The sequence below is a fragment of the Myodes glareolus genome, chromosome 10, assembly GCF_982192425.1.
Source record: "Myodes glareolus chromosome 10, mMyoGla1.1, whole genome shotgun sequence".
Classification (NCBI taxonomy): Eukaryota; Metazoa; Chordata; class Mammalia; order Rodentia; family Cricetidae; genus Myodes; species Myodes glareolus.
Genome location: NC_142035.1, coordinates 58942452 through 58962647, shown reverse-complemented (window position 1 = coordinate 58962647; position 20196 = coordinate 58942452). Strand labels below are relative to the sequence as shown.

Here is a 20196-nt window from a genome sequence, read left to right as displayed (position 1 = left end):
TTACACTGGATATGGTGATACATGCCTAAAATCCTAGCACTTGGGAGATAGAGGAGCAGCATGATCAGGAATTGACTAGCACACTCCACTACTTAATGAGTTTGAGTCCAGCCTGTGTTACATTAAACCCCGCTGCCGCCACCACCCCTCCACCCAAAGACAAGAAACTCCCCAAAGTATGAGAACAGTTACTCCTGTTCTATGAATTTGAATCTATTGGTGTTTTTATATTCTTAGTCCTTTATTATTATTATTATTTTAAAAAGATTCAGTGTGTATATGAGTGATTATACATGTATTTGGGTATCAGTGTGCATGCCTGTGTGAGTGTGTGCAGAAACCAGAGGTTTGTACCTTCTTCATTGTTTTCAGTCTTATTCTTTGAGGTAGGGTATCCTCAGGAGCTCACTGATTGGCTAGGCTGACCAGGGAGCTCCAGAGAGTCTCATGTCTCCTTCATCCTGATCCCCACTAGGGGTTACAGAAAATTGCCACTATACCCAGCTTTTGCATGGGTACTGGGGATAAACCAGGTTCTCATGATTACGTGGTAAGCATTGTACTTACTAAGCACTCCCTCCAGCCTCTGGTCATCATCATTTTTTTTTAATTTCCTTTTAGAAGCAACATAAACTGGATTTTATTTTTAATATATAGGAGGCTCTAGATATTCATGCAGTTGATGGGACCACAGAAGAACCTTCTAATCTTCCGACTACAGCCACAAATGACCCAGGTATTATATAAATATAAAAACAGTATAAATTCAGATATATTTGCTATTGGGCCTGTAGTAGTGAAGTGTGGAACATTTATTCTCTCTGATATGTACATTGTTATTTTATCACTGTTTTGTCAATAGATTGCAGAACAAGAATTTCCCAGTTGGAAAAGGAATTAATAGAAGATTTGAAGTCTTTGAGGCATAAGCAGGTGATACATCCTGCTCTTCAAGAAGGTACTAGTTTCTAAGTGTGAACAAGCCAATTTGTCTTTTGTTCTTTATCTCCTTTCTCTTTTTTCTTCCTACCCCTTTTTGCTTATTTCTTCATTCTTCATTCTCTCTTTCCCTCCTATCCTTCATTTCATTTCAGTACCTCCTAGCTAGCAATTTTTTATTTTCTCTGCTTCTAAAGTTATTTTCAACCTAAAAGCACATGTAGTTCCTTATTCTAGTAATATATATGTATATAGCATGTACTATAAGATATATATAGTACACATATATAATGTGTTGCTATAAGATGTGTGTGTATATATAAAATGTATCACAGGAAGCAGTATTTTCTCTTCAAAATGGGAGGATTTTGCATCTTTTAAAACTGGTTGCATTTGTGAGTTTTTTTGCTTTAGGGTTGAGAGTCACGTTTTTATTTCTTCAATAACATATTAAGAATACGCACACACTTTTATTGGGGCTGAAGAGAGGGCTCAGTAGATAAAGTGTGCTTGCTATGAAGTATGAAGATCTTACTTTGATCCCCAGTACACACATAAGAAAGCCAAGTGTGGTGGCGGTACATGCCTGCAGTCTTGGTGCCTGGAAAAAAAGAGACAAAGGGATCTCTGATTGGTGCTGTCTGATCTATTTAGTCAAATTGGTGTGTTCCCTGTTCAGTGAGAGAACTTGTCAGAAAAAATAAAGGGTGATTGAGAAACTGGTATCAGTCTCTGACCTCCACATGCAGAGGTGCAGGTGTTAGAGCATTTCCATGTGGATGCATCAACACATAAATACAAGAGTATTTTTGTTATTGTGTGTCTGCAAGTATGTAACATTTGGAGGAGTACTGGGAACTTAACTTAAAAATTTAGATGGCTCAATAGTGTAAGGTACTTGTTGCCAAATCTGATGATTAGATTTCAATCTCTGGAATCCCTGTAGTAGAGAGATACAATTCCTGCCAAGTTATCCTGATTTCCTCATGTCAGCTTCCTAGATCCTTCGTGAGTTTTTGATTGGAAACCTCAGCCTGTTACTTCTGTTTCATATTATATTACTTTATTTACAGGGTTATATAATAGCCTAGACTGGCCTTTCTTATCTTCTTCACTTCTCCAGTACTTACATGCCTACTTAATATATTTTTTGTTTGTTTTTAGTAGTAACCTATTCATTACAGTGTTACTCTATATAACCTTTAAACTCCTTGTGACCTTGGATTTTTAAAAATTCTGGTGAAATATTTTCTCAAAATACTGTCTTTTTATAAGTAAGTCTCATTTTAGGTTTATTGATTAAAAACTGGAGAGTTAGTGCCCATAATCGGGCCAGAAACTCTATCTGTGGCAAGGTTTTATTAGAAGAACTCAAGAAGGCCTCTGAACCTCAGGGCCTAAAAAATAAAAGATTTGGATTTTGCTTTATTTATTTATGCTTCTTAGAGAATTGCTACAAATTTGACAACCTAAAATGGAGAACATTTATATTTTACATTTTCTGTGTATTTGTAGTCTGAAAATGGCTTGTCCCTTGCTTAGGTTCTCAAAAGACTATAATCAAGATGTTGATGAAGTAATTGGCAAAGCATGTTTTTCTCATTATTTGCTGGAAAGGATTTTGCTCCATTTCCCCTTAGTTTATTTCTCTCTCTCTTTCTCTTTTATTTTATTTTTTTCAAGACAGGGTTTCTCTGTATAACAACCCTGGCTGTCCTAGAACTCATTTTGTAGACCAGGCTGACCTCTAACTCATGGACATCTGCCTGCCTGTGCCTCCCACATGTTGGGATGAAAAGCATGCACCACCACCAATAATCCCCCCATCTTATTAATTGACAGAATTTATTTTCTTGCAGCCTTAGCAACACTTCTAGGTTATCCCATGTACATAACTTTTTAGGTTCCCATGCCCTGTATCACATTCCATTGGATGTAAGCAAATCATAGATTTTTCCCTTATCCAAGGGTAGGTAATATGTAATACTGTAAGGTAAGGATTTAAGTGGGGCTGTTACTGTTTACTTAATCATTTTGCTTTTTACCGTTTGCTTTATTAACTCTGAGCCAAAAAAAAATATTTTTCTCCCCCAAAGACATAAAGGAGATAGTATGAGGTGTGGTCTTTTTTTCTTATAGTGGGATTAAAACTGAATTCAGTGGATCCAACAATGAGCATTGATCTTAAATATTTGGGAGTACAACTGCCTTTGGCTCCAGCCACCAGCTTTCCCTTTTGGAACCTTGCAGGAACCAATCCTGCTTCTCCTGGTGAGTGTGTAGTAGCATTTTTATAATTGAATACTATTTTTCTTCTTTAATGTTTAGATTATTTGTAGTATAAATTTTAAAACATTACTTTTATTCTCAAATTTAGGATATTTAGGTATCCATTTAGGATATTTTAGAGAGTAAATCTTTTGTTTCTTGGCATTGAATTAATACATAGAATGTATCATAGTAGAGAAGCAGTAATTTGACATATTTGGCTGACTAGAACTCTGGTCATTTCTTTTGCTTTTTCTTTTATAGATGCTGGGTTTCCTTTTGTTTCTAGGACAGGGAAGACCAATGACTTCACCAAGATCAAGGGATGGAGAGGAAAATTTCATAGTGCTTCTGCATCTAGGAATGAAGGTAATTAGATTTTTAGTTTTTGTGTTTTGTATTTTCTAGCACTAGAGATTAAACATACGGTACTAACAGCACTTTCCTACTCAACTAAAGCCCAGTTCTTTTTCTGTTTTTGAGATATAATCTCATTGAATGTGGAATGCTGGCTTGAGCTCCCAGTCCTCCTGCTCAGCCTCCCAAGTGTTGAAATTACAGACATGTGCCACCTAGCCTAGCTGGTCATTAGTGTTTGTTTTGTTTAAAGATTTATTTGTTATGCATACAGCGTTCTGTCTGCATGTAGTTTGCAGGCCCGAAGAGGGCACCAGATCTCATTACAGATGGTTGTGAGTCACTATGAGGTTGCTGGGAATTGAATTCAGGACCTATGGAAGAGCAGGCAGTGCTCTTAACTGCTGTGCCATCTCACCACAGCCAATTGTTTGTTTTAAACTTTACATATGTTCTGAAAAAATGTAGTCTTGGCCTAGGGTAGTGGCACTTGCCTTTAATCCCAACACTGGAGAGAGGTGGATTTCTGTGAGGTTGAGTCCAGTTTGACCACATGGCGAGTTCCAGGCCAGTCAGGGTTACATAGTGAGACCCTGTTTCAAATCAAATCAGTTTCATTCAACCACTTGTCATTACCCTCCCTCTCTCTAAACTGAAGTGAAAACAGAGTCTTGTTGGTGTTTGTTTTCTCCCTAGCCGCACCCCGGGGTTCGACTCCTGTTCATTTCAAACTTAATTATCGTTGCAGTTTTCAGACTGTTTCCTTTTGTTATGCTTAGTTACAAAAGCATCATTTCAGAACTATATCCTTCAAAATTGTCTGTTAGTTCTGATAGTCTTATGCTTTAGAATAAACTTGTACCCAAAGGTTTTGATTGGAAATATGAACCTATTTTTCACTACATGATTTGCTATTTATACCCTAAACAGTTTAGTTTACCATTTATCCAAAATAAGCCTTCTTCATGTTTAATGAGTTTGTGTAGTTTTATAACAATGGTGGTAATATATTTAAATCTTTACTAATATTTTGCTTTCCTAAAAATGGGATGTTGTTAGGTCTGGTGATACACCATTGTAGTCCAGTCACTTGGGAGTTAAACAAAGGATTGCAAAAGGTCTGACCTAGTGCCAGATCAAAGACTTCCAGGGCTGCATAGTGAGAACTTGCTTCAAAGTAAAACAAAACCAAACAGATGAAAACCCTTAAAGATTATGCTTTTTTTTTCTTTTCTTTTTTCTTTTCTTGAGACCGGATTTCTCTGTAGCTTTGGATCCTGGCCTGGAACTAGCTCTGTAGATCAGGCTGGCCTTGAACTCACAGAGATCCGCCTGCCTCTGTGACCCAAGTGCTGGGATTAAAGGTATATGCCACCACTGCCCAGCTTGGTGTGTGTGTGTGTGTGTGTTGTGTGTGTGTGTTTATTTATTTTTGTGGAACTCAGATCTCTTAAATAACCCTGGCATTCTGTTGAAGTCTTTTTTAATTTCCTTTCCTCCCCCTTGCTGTTATGTTTTTATTCATCACTGGTTTATAGTTAGGTGAAAAGAGACTGTCTCATTTGTCTTGGTTTTTTATTTTTCCTTCTTTCTGAGTAGAAATAGTTTAGAGAAGTCTCAATAGCATCTGTCTCAGTATTTCTGACCTTGTAGAATGTTTTTCCTGGAGATCTGAAACTCTCCTAGGTTTAAATGTCTTGTATCTTCTTATTTCTAGGTGGAAATGCAGAGGCCTCACTGAAAAACCGTTCTGCTTTCTGTAGTGATAAGCTGGATGAGTACTTGGAAAATGAAGGCAAGCTAATGGAAACAAGCATGGGCTTCTCTTCTAATGCTCCCACGTCTCCAGTAGTCTATCAACTACCTACCAAGAGTACCAGCTATGTTCGAACTCTTGATAGTGTACTAAAGAAGCAATCTACTAGTTCTCCTTCTACCTCTTATTCTGTGAAGCCCCATTCCGTAACCACTGCCTCTCGAAAAACAAAATCTCAAAGCAAACAGACAGCACTCAGTGGTCGAACTAAATCATCTTATAAGTCAATTTTACCATACCCTGTTTCACCAAAGCAGAAAAACTCTCACGTGATGCCAGGAGATAAAATTACCAAGAACTCCTTAAGTACAGCCTCAGATAATCAGGTGACTAACTTTGTTGTGCCAGCTGTAGATGAAAGTTCATTTCCAAAGCAGATTAGTTTGCGGCAGGCACAGCAACAGCAGCTGCAACAGCAGGGAACACGCCCGCCAGGCTTGTCAAAATCTCAAGTAAAGCTTATGGACCTGGAAGACTGTGCACTCTGGGAAGGAAAACCAAGGACCTATATTACCGAAGAGCGAGCAGATGTCTCCTTGACAACTCTGCTTACTGCTCAAGTAAGTATTTGCTATTTTCTGTAAACATTAGTGCTTAGCTAGAAATTAGACATTGATGCTTTTGACAAATGGATAAACTGGGCTTTAGCATTTTAATTACCTAGATGACATCTGCCCGCCTCTTGGCTTCGCATATGCTTTTAGTCCCTTTTAGTCCTGACAGAGACAGAGGTCAGAACTCTGAATTTGAGGCCAGCTTGGTTTACATAGTGAGCTCTAGGCCAAAGCTACATAGTGAGATCGTGTCTCAAACAAACAAAGAAGGTGGAAAGTCATAAAGTGCCTGATACTGACCTCTGGCCTCTACATGTGTATGCATGGGGGTAGCATACACACAGTTACACATCATATACTGTACCACAAATAAATACAAAAAAATAAAATAAATTTCTGGGGCTAGCAAGCTGGCTTAGTAGTTAAAAATGCTTCCTACACAAGCTTGGCGACCTGAGTTCAGTCCCCAGAAACAGTGTAAAGGTGGGTAAAGAACCACCCGCACAGCCTTGTTTTCTGACTTCCATATATGTGCTTTGGCATGTGAATCCTCACACATCATGCACAAACAATAAGTAAAAATAAAATAAAATTCTGTACTGAATTCTAGAACTGAAGGTCATGAGACATCAACAGTAAATGCTTTTTGTAATTTGTGTGATATGTACATGTATGCATGTATATTTCTATGTATGATCATACATGCATATGTACATACATATGTGTTTGTAGGTAAAAGTCAATTTCAGATCTTGTTTAGACCCTTTCTCCTTTATTTATGGAGGCAGAATGTCTTGAAATTGGAGCTAGTAAGCCAGCAGCTGGCTCCAGAGATCACCATTTCTGTCCCCCAAGTACCGGGATTACAGGTGACTGCTTTGAATGGGAGGGAGCACTTTATCCACTGAGTCAACTCTCTAGTCTGTGTTCTGTATTTACTAGTCATTCACAAAAGATTGATTTGTGATTTTCTTCACTTTTTATTGGTTATTTAGGGCATTTTGTACAAAATAGTACATTGTAATTATTGTAGATTTTACAACATGTATGCTGTTAGAGTGTTATTCACTCTGCTGCTGCAGTCTAGGCAATATGAGCCTGCTTGTGCTCCAGGAAAACCATATGAAACATTAAGTTTGACCTATTCACCTTAGATTTGCCAGTTCTGAGAAGAACATTATGTGTGGTTTCTAGTGAGTAAATCTATATTTGATATTTTTGCTATTAATGAGAAATTTCTTTTGCTGATATGTGCTAATCCATTAGAGTAGGAGCTTGTTTACTCAGAGCCCTAATTATATTTGTAGTCTGACTTACAAATGTGTCTATGTTAGTCTTGTATTAGTACTCATATTCAGAAGGTAGATGAATATGTGACTCTTAAGTTATTGGTGGTATTGGGATGATTTTGTAAAATTTTTACTTTCTCACTCAACTTTAGGCATCTCTCAAAACTAAACCTATCCACACAATCATAAGGAAACGAGCCCCACCATGCAACAATGACTTTTGTCGCCTGGGTTGTGTATGTTCCAGTTTAGCTTTGGAGAAGCGCCAACCTGCTCACTGCCGTCGACCAGACTGCATGTTTGGCTGCACTTGTTTGAAAAGAAAAGTTGTATTGGTTAAAGGGGGATCCAAAACAAAGCATTTCCATAAGAAGGCTGCTCATCGAGATCCATTATTTTATGATACACTGGGAGAGGAAGCAAAGGAAGGAGGGGGAATCAGAGAAGATGAGGAACAATTGAAGGAGAAAAAGAAGAGAAAGAAGCTGGAATACAGTGAGTTGGTTTTTTTTTCTTTTTTCTTTCTTTTTTGTGTTTGTTTTTGTTTTTCAAGGCAAGGTTTCTTTGTGTAGCCTGGCTATCCTGGAACTTGCTCTGTAGACGAGGCTCAAACTCAGAGATCTGCCTTTCTCTGCCTCCCAGATGATAGGATCAAAGGTGTGTGCCACCACCACCCTATAGTGAGTATTAGTTAACTTAAAACTGTCTTCTTATTTTTTGTAAAAGTATACTTTTTGTATGTGTTTGTACCTGTTTCTGTGAATGTATGTAGAGGGGGCAGAGGTTGAAGTCATTTGTTGTTCTCAGTTGCCTTCCACTTGGTTAAAAATAATCTTTTAAATTACATTCATTCATTCATTCATTGTGTGTGTGCATTCTTAAGTGTGGCGGTCAGAGGACAACTTGGAAGACTCTGGTTTTTCCCTTTACCACGTGGGTCCTGGGGATCAAACTTGGGTTGTGAGTTTTGATAGCAAATTCCTAATGTGCTGAGCCATCTCACTGGTCCGCCTGCCCCTCCCTCCCTTTCTTCCTCTGTCCTTCCCTCTCTTCCTTCCTCCCTCCCTCTCTCCCTCCCTTTTTTTAAAAACTTAGACAAGGTTTCTATGTGTAACAGTCCTGGTTGACCAGGGTGGTCTTGAACTTAAAAAAGATCCACCTACTTCTGCCTCCCCAAGTGCTGGGATTAAAGATGTGTGCCCCCACTGCCCACTTGTCCTCCATTCATTGATGTGATTAGACTGGCTGACCAACAATTTACCATGGGTCTTGTTTCTACTTTCCCAGTTCTGGTACTGCCATGTCTGGTTTTTAATGTTAGTGCTGGAGATCTGTGCTTTGGGTTCTCATGTCTATGTGTGAAACACTTTAATAACTTGTCTTCTTTTCAGCCTGTGTATGTATGTGTGTGCGCACACGCACACACTCTCTTTCTCAGCACTTATGCTTGCTTGATAAGCACTCTACAATTGAACTAAATCCTCAGTCTCTTCTAAAGATTTTTTTTATTTATTTAACACATATGTGTATGTGCCTGAATGTATGTACCACCTGCATGTAGGAGCTCTCAAAGATCAGAAGAGACATCCTCTTCACTGGAGTTACAAATGGTTGAACCACCATGAGGGTGCTGGGAACTGAACCGAGGTTTGGTTTATTTATGCAGGCAGGATCTCTTGTTGAAACAAGCTAGTTCAGCGAGGCGTCTAGTCCCAGGGATTCCCCCATCTCAGCCTTTCAAGTACTAGGATTCCAAGTGGCTGGCTGCCTTGCCTGCCCGACATTTATGTAGGTTCTGAGGATCCAGACTCTGGACTTAAATACTTGAATGGCAGCACTTTATCCACTGAGTCATCTCCCCCTCTCTTTATGTGCTTACTAGAAATTTCTCCGAACTTGCTGGCTCATACTTGTAATCTCAGCATTTAGGAGGCTGAGAAAGGACGATAGCTGAATTCAAGGCTAGCCTAGCCTATAGCGATAACTCCGTCTCAGTTGCCTTCCCAACCAAAGAAGAGCGTAAAGAGTCATCTAATACAAAGTAGACTTGACCCAAGAAGGTAGAAAAACTTCATTGGATATTAGCTACATTGCTAGACTAGAAAACAATGTCTTTAAAATAGAGAAAATTACAAGTTACAGATAAGAAAGTTAAAAGGCACTAGATTTATTTTCTTTATAGGCCAATCATGTTTGAGAACCTGGGTGATATGTTTATGATTAGATGATGTATGCCACGTCAGTGAAAACCAAGAATTCCAGGAAGGCAAAATTTTCAATACAAGAAAATAGAGTAACTATAAATGCTTTGGTAAAAATTTGAGCAATTAGTAAAAGTAATGAGTCTCGATCTGAACAATCGGAATAAAGTTAGTGATGCACAATTAGATTTCTTCTCTAAAAGGTGGTTTGTATATATTCTATAAGGATTAATCACTTAAGCATGATTTTGGAAATGAGTTGATAGGTTCTGTGGTTTTTAGAGTATAGAGACTTACGCACAAACCAGCGATGACTCAGACATGATATAGAACAGGGATCAGTAACATAAACCCAGTGGTTGTTAGAGATGACAAGGCAGAAGTGGAAAAAGGGTAAGGTACCCACCTCCTTCCATTCCAGTGATTACTTAGCTTCCACTAAATCATGACAATAACCACTAAAATTACAAATGGTTAAAATTAGTTATTGGAGTTCATGCTCAACCTGGTGTACAATGTAAGTTCCAGGACAGCTAGGGCTATAGAGAGAAACTGTTCCAAAAAGCAAAACAAACAAAATTAGTTATTAGTAGGGACAGTGGATCTCTGATGGAAGACATGTTTTTCCTCTGCATGTTTCTTTATAGGATTTTAATTTTTGCAATATTGTATAATTAGGATATATATTTTAAAACTTTATATTCTCATGGCATGAAATCTCGACCTTTATGAGGCTTCTTTTTGTAATTATGATGACTTAAGGGATGTATATTGTTTAAAACCCATTAATCTATTGGTGTGAAGAAGAAAAACATTATCAGACACGTAAGGATACCATATACATTTTGCAGTCTTATGCTGAGGAAGCTTTATTTTCTGTTTTGCAAATGACTTGATTGATGTTTAGTCTCAGTTTAACTTATCTAAGATTATATAGTTTTTCTGACTTGTAAAACTCCATATTTTTTCTAGTATGATTTCTAAAGTATGGTTTCCTCAGGTTTTTTGTTTGTTTTTTGTTTGATTGTTTTTCAAGACAGAATTTCTCTGTGTAGTCCTGACTATCCTTGAACTCGCTCTGTAGAACAGGCTGGCCTCCTCGGTGCTGAAATTAGAGGCGTATGCCACCACCACCTGGCGGTTTCTTGAATTTTTAATTTTACCTGCTAATACTCCCTTTTGACTTTCACTGTGTCACCTGTTTAGCCTTTGATTTGTCAAAAAGTATGGCTAGTTGTATAAAGACGGTGTGACTATTTGCTGTGAGAAATATCAAATATAATAGAATAAAACCTGGCATTCTATTTTTTCTAATGATTTATTTTTGTTTTATGTGCATTGACATTTTTATCTGTGTGAAGGTGTTAAATCTTCTGGAGCTGGAGTTATAGACAGTTGTTAGGAGCCATGTAGGTCCTGGGAATTGAATCAGGATTTTCTGGAAGAACAGATAGTGCTCCTAATCACTGAGCCTTCTCCCCAGCCCCAAAATTTGGCATTCCTGTTACCTAAGCCTTCTTAAAATGTTGTTGGCGATAGAAGGCATAACTAACATTCTGTAGTGAAGATTAAAATAATTGGTCCTTAAAAGTTTTCTGATTAGGGAAAAAAAAAGTATTAGGAACACAGGTGACTAAAGTATAGACTTCAAAAGAATGGCAACAGATTAATGTTATGAACAATTCTGTTCCAATAGGACAATTCAGATGACAACAGACAAATTCTTTGGGAGATGTGAAACTCATAGAAGTAGAGAAACTGCTGGGAATGGTTGTGTATGCCAGTAATCCTGGCATTCAGTAGGCTAATGTTGAATATTTAGAGTTCAAGGCCAGTATAGATTACATAGTGAGACCATGTTGCAGAAAAATATTTCATTGTGTTAAAGAATTATACTGATAGTAAAAACACCCGTGATAATCACTAGCTTCACGACTTTACTTTTTTGTTTTTGTTTTTTGAGACAGTTTCTTTGTAGTTTTAGAGCCCGTCCTAGACCAGGCTGGCCTCGAACTCAGAGAGATCCACCTGCCTCTGCCTCCCCAGTGCAGGAATTAAAGGCTTGCGCCACTACTGCCTGGCAATGACTTCACTCTTAAATTCTGTAACATACATAGGGAATAAATAACATTAATGTATAAAACTATCCCATAAAATTGTCTCATTTTAGGAGGTCATACTCACATTTAACCTACACAGTGACCTTATAAGAAAACTGTACACTAATATTTCTGATGAGTCTAGATTTTAAAACTCCAAACACAATTTAGCAGAACAAATCTATGTATTTAAACGATAATGCATCATGAAGTAGAGTACAAGATTGCATCCCAGGAATCTGAACTTAGTTTAACATTTGAAAATCAAATCAACAGTCAGGCATGGCAGTACATATCATTAGCCCTGGCTTTTAGGAAACACAAGCAAGTAGATCTCTATGAGTTTGAGGCCAGCCAGACCTACATAGGTCATACACACACACACACACGCCCAGGCTACGTAGTTAGATTCTGTTTCAAGTAAAAAAAAAAAAGAGAGAGAGAGAAGAAGAAGAAATGAAAGAAAATGAATTTAACAATTTTCTGTGACCAGAATAGACCTTTTAAGAAGCCATATAATCTTCTCAATGACTGTTTTTAAAGAATTAGCAAATTTAGCCTGGTGTGGTGGCCCAGCACTTGGGATGCATGGATATGTAGATCTCTATGAATTTGAGGCTAGTCTGATCTACCTCGTGAGTTCCAGGATATCCAAAAATACATAGTGATGCCCTGTCTTAAAAAAACAAAAACAAAAACAAAACAACAACAAAAACAAAAAGAAACCAAAGCAACCAATTGCCAAAATCTGTCTGATAATAAGATCTGTGAAAAACTTTACAATGTGTTAATCCTGAAGGACCGAGCTAGTGCTCCTCTTCCCCCAAAGACAGAATGAGGAAGAATGTGTGTGCTTTCAGTTACTTCCAAACAACATTACATCGACTCAAGTGCATTGCCATGGTCTATAGTCTCAGCATTTGGGAGTCTGACGTAAAGGGTATTACTCAATTCCAGGATTTGAAACAACCTGGATAACAGCCAGACTACATCTCAAAAACGAACCAATCCCAGAAAAACTACACACTAATGGTCCTATCTAGTGTATTAAGGTATGAAAAATAAAGATATCCAGATTGGAAAGGAAGAATTAAATTGAACATTTTCCATAGAAAAATCCTAAGCTGCTACAAATATGAATCAATTCAGTGAGACCACAGCATATATCATTAGTATGTAATGTATAAGCAAGAGACAGTTGGAAGTTTAAATAAAAATTACCATTTAAAATAACATCCAAAGGTTGATATGATTATTTAAGCAGTAAAGGCACTTGCTCCCCTAAGCCTGATGACCTGAGTTTGATCCCTGGAATTCACATAATGAGAGAATCTACTTCCAAAAGTTTTCCTGTGACTTGTACATGTGCTCTGTTTTACACAGGTGTATCTCCACGTCCAGTTTTAAAATAACAGCTAAAGAGATGAGACATGATACATTTAACAAAAGATGCCTAAGATATATGTGTATGTATTCACACATACCGTGTTTTATTCTCAGCTTTTCTCTTGTTTGGAGATGGATAAAATAATGCATATGAAGACAATTAGAGGTCTTCAAGGAACATCTGTTTATTATAAGTTACTATCCTTTGTGAAGGAACTACATAAAAATCATGTATTTCTCTTCTATTTAGCTGTATGTGAAGCAGAACCTGAACAGCCTGTTCGACATTACCCACTGTGGGTGAAAGTAGAAGGGGAAGTAGATCCAGAGCCTGTTTATATCCCAACGCCTTCTGTCATCGAGCCTGTGAAACCATTGGTGTCACCTCAGCCGGACATAACTTCTACTACCACGAAGAGCAAGCTTCCCACTGGAATCAAACCAGCACGAGCATATACTCCCAAACCCAATCCTGTGGTAAGGCTGGAGTTGTGGTTTGTTTCTTATTGTAAGTTTCATAAGCCATTTGTAAAGGTGATAGATTTCAAGCTGAGCTTTTGTTCATATTTAGTGAAGATTTTGGTAATATGTCTGTAGGGCTCTTCTCTGGCTTCATCAGTTTATTTGTTATGATAAAAGTGGAAGTGGCTAATAATAATTGAAGATAGCCAAGTTTTCAAGTTCATAGATAATTTATTTTTGTATATGTGTATTTGCCATATATGTGTGTGTGCTCTTAGAACCCAGATGTGGGATGTAGGATCTTGTGCAGCTGGAGTTAGAGGCTGTAGGGAGAGAGGGACAGGTGGATTTCTTGAGTTTGAAAGACCTATCTTGAACCATAGAAGGAGTTCCAGCATAACAAGGGCTGCATACAAGGACCCTGTATTAAAAAAGAAACAAACAAACAAAAAAACCCAAAAAAATCAACTCTGTAATGGAAACAAAGATTAAAATTTTCTTTTGGATTCTAGGATAAGTTTCTTTCCCCATCATTATAATGATGTGTTTTGTTATTTGAAACTTACAGATACGAGAAGAGGACAAAGACCCAGTCTATTTGTACTTTGAAAGTATGATGACTTGTGCCCGAGTTCGAATATATGAACGAAAGAAAGAGGAACAGAGACAGCCATCTCCTCCCCTGTCCCCATCTTTATTATTTCAGCAGCAGAACTCATGTTATTCCAGTCCTGAGAGTCATATTACAAAGGTGAATTGCTTGTTTCATCATAACCTTTAAATTTCCAGTTGCTATTAGAATTTTTACTGTGATCATCATAATCTTCGTGTTTTCTGTGAAGTGTAAATAAGCCTATGTCTCTTGCCTGTTTAATCTATCTCTTAGTGTCTTGTTGTTATTTGCTAAAATCCTTTAGCGATTAAAATAAATACTTTTGATTTTAAATCAAAATACTTACCTATTAGTGCGATTTAGTTTTCACATCGATGAGTTTTCTAAGTGAAGCTTGTTCTGTTAAATATCCAATATTCTTTCCTTAGAGTATATGATAGCGTATAATGTAAATTATTTCTTAAGTGACTCAGTCATTAGTAAGAACTTTGAGAGTGAGGCTACATTTTATTTTCCTTCCTTCCTTCCTTCCTTCCTTCCTTCCTTCCTTCCTTCCTTCCTTCCTTCCTTTTTCCCCTTCCCTCCCCTCCCTCCCTCCCTCCTCTTTTTCCTTCTTTCCTTCCTTCCTTTCTTCTTTTTTTCTTTTCTCTCTTTTTTTTCTTCCCAGGGTTATATAATATGATAGTAATGTAATTGGGCAGATGTGAAGTTGTAGATTTTTCTACTGATTTATATCTTCTCTGTAGATAATAAATACATTTTTAATTAAAGTATTTCTGTATTATTTTTTCTTTAGGAACCTGATTCTGAACAGACCTTAAAGCAACTCATTTGTGACTTGGAGGATGATTCTGACAAATCACAAGGTCAGAATAAAAGCTAGATATTAACAATTGATACTAATTATTATGTAATTCTGAATTATTTAATGGCAGAAATTTTAAACCAGCAATCCAGAATATGTCACTGTGCTTTTTCTAACCTTTGCTAAAATAAAAATAAGATAACAAGCAGAAGTCTTTCCCCATTGTTCGGCTTAATATTCCTAAAAGGTCTGCCTGTGTTGATTAGATATTTTATTTCAGCAGACTTGTAAGAATGTCAGTGAAAAATTTACCCTCTTTTCAAACCCCAAGGATATAGGCATCATTCACTGTCAAAATTTGCCTTAGGTCTTCCAACCACCACTGGGGATGTGTAAAAGGGAGAATGGAAGAGCAACTGTCTCTGATGATCTAGAAATCTGTACTGCTAGGATTTCTCTGAAGAGATTGTATAAACAAGTAGGGAGTTTGACTGTTTGATTTTGGTTATGCAGCACCTGTGCAGCAGCACTCTTCCTATAATGACATAGTATCATTAAATAAAATACTTTCATTCAACATTTAAGAAAGTAACGAGGAGACTGCTTGGGTAAAGGAAACCTGCTTGAGACTATGTGCTCTCTGGGGGTGATGGAGTAGGAGCCTGTATTCTTGATATAATTCTAGCACATTGATTGAGAAGTTCTGTAGAAATCTGGTGCTTATGAAGTCTATATCTTGTCAACATGTCACCATGGTTAGGGATACATTGGGAAGCTGAGTCATCAGTATACAGTGTAGACATGGGGAAACCATATATCTAGAGACGTTGCAGCATTTGTAGTAGAAACTAGTGGTAGAGTGTTTCTTAAAAAGCTTTTTTAAAATTGCGCTTGTTTATTTTATGTGTGTGAGAGGGTTGCTTGCCATGACACAAATCAGAGGACAACTTGTAGGAGTAGGTTCTTTCCAGTTCCCCAGGGATTGAACTCAGGTCACCAGGCTTAGTCACAAGTGCCATCTCACCAACCTCTTAGTTTTATTTTTAGAAACAAAAACACTACATTTTACTATTAATGTTGATTCCTGCTTTCACATATTTCAAAGCAGGCTTACCAAGTATCTGTGTTTGGCCTGTTTGGATATCAGTATAATAACCTTTATCAAGTAAACTTTACCTTTGTTATAGGTCACACTTTGCAAAGTAAAACTTTTATATCTTTGGCCTTCTAGAGCAGTGCCAAGGAGATTTCCTTTTTATGAGTGAATGTAGTTTCTGGGATAGAAAAGACAACTGTCTATCTAGTTTTGTGAGATCTTTTTTTTTCTTCTTAAGAACTCCAGAATGTCAAGTTTACATACTAGTTTACACTTGAAAGTATTAGAAAATGGGACAGTGGGAAACTTGAATTTCTTTCAAAGTTTATTAGTATGTCTTTAGTCCCAGCTCTTGGGAGACAGAGGCAAGTGGGTCTTTCTTGAGTTTGAGGCCAGTCTGGTCTATAGAGTGAATTCCAGGACAGCCAGGGCTGCTTCTCCTCCTCAATTAATCAATATATTAAAGTTAAATACAGAATGGCTGTGCTATAGAGGGTCTTTCTATTTATTTCTTAAATAGAAAAGAGCTGGAAATCCCCCTGCAATGAAGGAGAATCCTCTTCTACCTCTTATGTACATCAGAGGTCACCTGGCGGTCCTACCAAACTGATAGAGATCATCTCAGACTGCAATTGGGAAGAAGATCGTAACAAGATCTTAAGTATCTTATCTCAGCACATCAATAGCAACATGCCACAGTCACTTAAGGTGGGCAGCTTCATCATTGAGTTGGCTTCTCAGCGGAAATGTCGGGGTGAGAAGAGCCCTCCTGTTTATTCTTCTCATGTGAAAATCTCTATGCCATCAAGTCAAGACCAAGATGATATGGCTGAGAAATCTGGATCAGAGACTCCTGATGGTCCATTGTCCCCTGGGAAAATGGATGATATCTCTTCTGTGCAGACAGATGCCCTGGATTCAGTGAGGGAGAAATTACATGGAGGCAAAGGTCTGCCTTTTTATGCAGGGCTTTCTCCTTCAGGGAAGCTTGTGGCCTATAAACGTAAACACAGTTCAACTACATCTGGGCTTATCCAGGTGAGAATTATCTTTAGTCTGGGTATAGTACCTTTTTATACTTAGGTAACATCTTGCTTTTTTTATATATATACCCAAAGCCCTTTATTAACCTAGATCATATTTCTTCAAATTTTCTGGGAACTGGATAATAAAACATTAGTGATAAGTGTAGGTTAGATAAGGTGAACTGCTGTTATATAAACAGAAATATAGGCCCTCACATTAGTGTATGGTTATCTTTTTATTTCGTTCTAGAAAGTTTCTTTTTATAAGCTTTACTACTTGGGTTCTAGTGATCCTTTGATAACTAAGCATAATAGGCATTTAGTTTGGGTCTTAGAATATCTTATTGTCATAAAATTTCCAAAACAGAAATATATAAACTACTAGTAACAGTAGAGATAAGAAGTTGACTTTTAGATAGTATAAACCAGGTGGTAGTAGCACTTAGGAGGCAGAGGTGGGTGGGTCTCTGTGTGTTTGAGGCTAGCCTGGCTTACAGAGTACGTTCCAGGACAGCCAGGGCTACAACAGAGAAACCCTGTCTTGAAAAATCAAAACAAACAAACAAACAAAAATACAAACCACAAAAGGTAGTATAAATTTGTAGTTAACAGGAAGGGGAGCTATTGTTTTTGTCGTTTTACAATAGTATTGATTGAACTTACGCAGGTACTATTTAATTAGTAAGATGTTATTCACATATACAGGGGTTTTTTGTGTGTTTTTTTTTGTGTTTTTTTTTATGAGCTATAGTTTCTCCCCCTTTTATTTGGAATCTTTTGTGTATAACTATTGAAGGATTAAAAAAAAATACCTCCCTACTGTTTGTAAATTAAGAAGTTAGTTGGCTTGCAGAAAATTCTTTGGAGGGAGAAGTTCTGAATTAAATGTGAGTCATACACTGGGCATGGTAACACACACCTCTAATCCCAGCAGCACTCGTGTGGCAGAGGCAGTCGGATCTCTAAGTTCGAGGCCAGCCAGGGCTACACAGAGAAACCATCTCACAAAAAAAAAAAAACCAAAGAAAAGAAAGTTACTCTATAACTGGATGACGAGTCAGTTTGTATACAGGTTGAGCATTCTTAATCCTTATACCTGAAATTTGAAATTATACAGACTTTAAATCTTTTTGATCATCAGCGAATAGAAAATTCCACAACTGACCTCATGTGATGGGTTATGCAAGTACACTTCTAATATTGTAAAACTATCTATGGTCCTTATGTATGTGTGAGATTCTGTATAGCTAAAAGCTAGTATGGCTTACTTTTAGATGGAAAAAAAATCTCCCTGCTTGATATCAAATTTGAGTGATTAGGATTGCTGATCTTCCTGAGAATAATCGTAATTAAGTCGCAAAGAGTAATTTTGTTTTATGTAGTGGGTTATTATAGTTTCTTTACTGTTTCCCTATTAATTTGAAGAGTAGATGACTTACTCCATATACTTTTAAACGATGAGGGAGACAGGAAAGGTTATGTTCTCTAGATGTTATCAAGTAGTATGAGCTAGAAAGAAACATCAGAGGCTTCTGTATTCTCTCTAAATGCACACATGGATGTATGCATGCTCGATCTCTCTCTCTCTCTCTCTCTCTCTCTTTCTCTCTCTCTCACACACACACACACACACACACACACACACACAGTTTTTTTTCTACATTGTTGTCTAAAATGGGCAGTCATCAACTCAGGCATCACAAAAATATATATACTTCATTTGTTAGTTCACTTTATTCTAACCATTTAATGACATCTAGAATTATGTTTATACCAACATTTTATTTTGAGCGTGTTCTGTTTACAATATGAAGACAGTATCTCTAGAGTTGCTCCTTTGAAAACCAAAAAAACTGGGGCTAGAAAATACAGTTTTATAGTTGTAAACATTAGTTGTTCCTTTAGAGGACCCTTTAATTCTCAGCATTTAGATGGTCGCTCACAATGGTCTGTAACTCCATCCCAGGCGATCTGACATCCTCTTCTGACTTCTGTGACACCAGGCATGTACCTGGTACACAGGCAAATATTGATATAAATAACATGAAAATAAATAAGATCTTAAAGGGAAAACATCAACTAAAACTAGGGTGACTTAATAGCTTTGGTTATAACATTGAGTGTCCTATAACTTCAAAAGTAGATTGTATTTTTTTTAGATGAAGGATACTTGAGAAGACCCTTGTGTTGAGGACTTATTATGCCTCTCTGGTCTTAGAGAGATTCTGTGGTTCACAGTTATGCTTTTTGCTTATGATTCATTAATAACAACAATTGCTTATTAAAGTAAAACAGATGAATTGTTGGGCAGTTATATCTTTTACATACCTATAATGTAAAAGCTCATTTAGTTTCTAAGATTCTCTATTTCCAAACTATAAATGAAGATGAGCCTAGTTCAGGTATCAGATGATGACTATCTAATTACTTGGGTTATCCTGAATAGAAAAGCTTCACTTCTTTTCCTTTTTACATCTGAAACATAGACTTTAAAACACCTTATAAAAATGAAACCCCTGTCAAGGGAGAGGAGTTATTAGCAAGAGAATTTTATCTTTACAGAATTTCTCTTTGCCACTTGTTTCAGGTTAATGGTAAGAGTTACCCGCAGGCTAAGTTGCTATTGGGACAGATGGGGGCATTGCATCCAGCCAATAGGCTAGCTGCTTATATCACAGGCAGGTTGCGACCCTCAGTCCTGGACCTCTCAACCCTCAGTACTGTCATCTCCAAGGTAGCATCCAATGCCAAGGTGGCTGCATCCAGGAAACCACGCACCCTGTTGCCTTCAACATCCAATTCCAAAATGGCATCCTCTGGCCCAACAACAAATCGCTCTGGGAAGAATCCGAAGGCATTTGTTCCAGCAAAAAGGCCAATTGGTAAGTAGTTTGAAAAGACCTGTAAGTTAGTGTTGGCCAGTGATTGCAATATGAATGTTTTAAAAGTAGAGAAATACAGAATTGGGCATTGTTATTAATGCCCTTGCTTAAATATTTTTTAAAATAATTCTAATGGTTTATGTTATTTGATAACTTGAACTCCACTTTGAAAGTTAAAGACTTTGAGACTTTGTATTAATATAGAAAAGACTTGGGACTTTGCTTTTAAATATTTTCTTTCTTTTCGGACTTTGCTTTTAAATATTTTCTTTCTTCTTCCTATGAGGGTTGATGTTTTGTAATACCAACCATATGCATAATCCTTGTATTTGAAAATCTAAGAAACTAGCAAGAGCTAGAGGAATGAGTTAGTATAGGCTAAAAATAAAGGGCTCTTTTAAATA

General features: G+C 37.2%; 1 protein-coding gene across 9 annotated transcripts in view; it reads left to right on the top strand.

Annotated features, from left to right (window-relative positions):
* The window catches only part of Mga (MAX dimerization protein MGA), an 86226-nt gene that overhangs the window by 40943 nt on the left and 25087 nt on the right, over positions 1-20196 (top strand). For 4 of the 9 annotated variants that reach the window (XM_048459930.3, XM_048459929.3, XM_048459928.3 and 1 more), the window contains exons 4-14: positions 658-736; positions 863-958; positions 3079-3210; positions 3472-3576; positions 5282-5940; positions 7376-7718; positions 13160-13386; positions 13940-14122; positions 14781-14850; positions 16406-16923; positions 19498-19792. In XM_048459930.3, coding sequence (XP_048315887.3) covers positions 658-736; positions 863-958; positions 3079-3210; positions 3472-3576; positions 5282-5940; positions 7376-7718; positions 13160-13386; positions 13940-14122; positions 14781-14850; positions 16406-16923; positions 19498-19792 — 2707 coding nt within the window. The remainder of the gene's footprint in view (positions 1-657; positions 737-862; positions 959-3078; positions 3211-3471; positions 3577-5281; positions 5941-7375; positions 7719-13159; positions 13387-13939; positions 14123-14780; positions 14851-16405; positions 16924-19497; positions 19793-20196) is intronic. The other 5 variants (XM_048459934.3, XM_085696439.2, XM_048459933.3 and 2 more) reach the window with 5 other exon arrangements.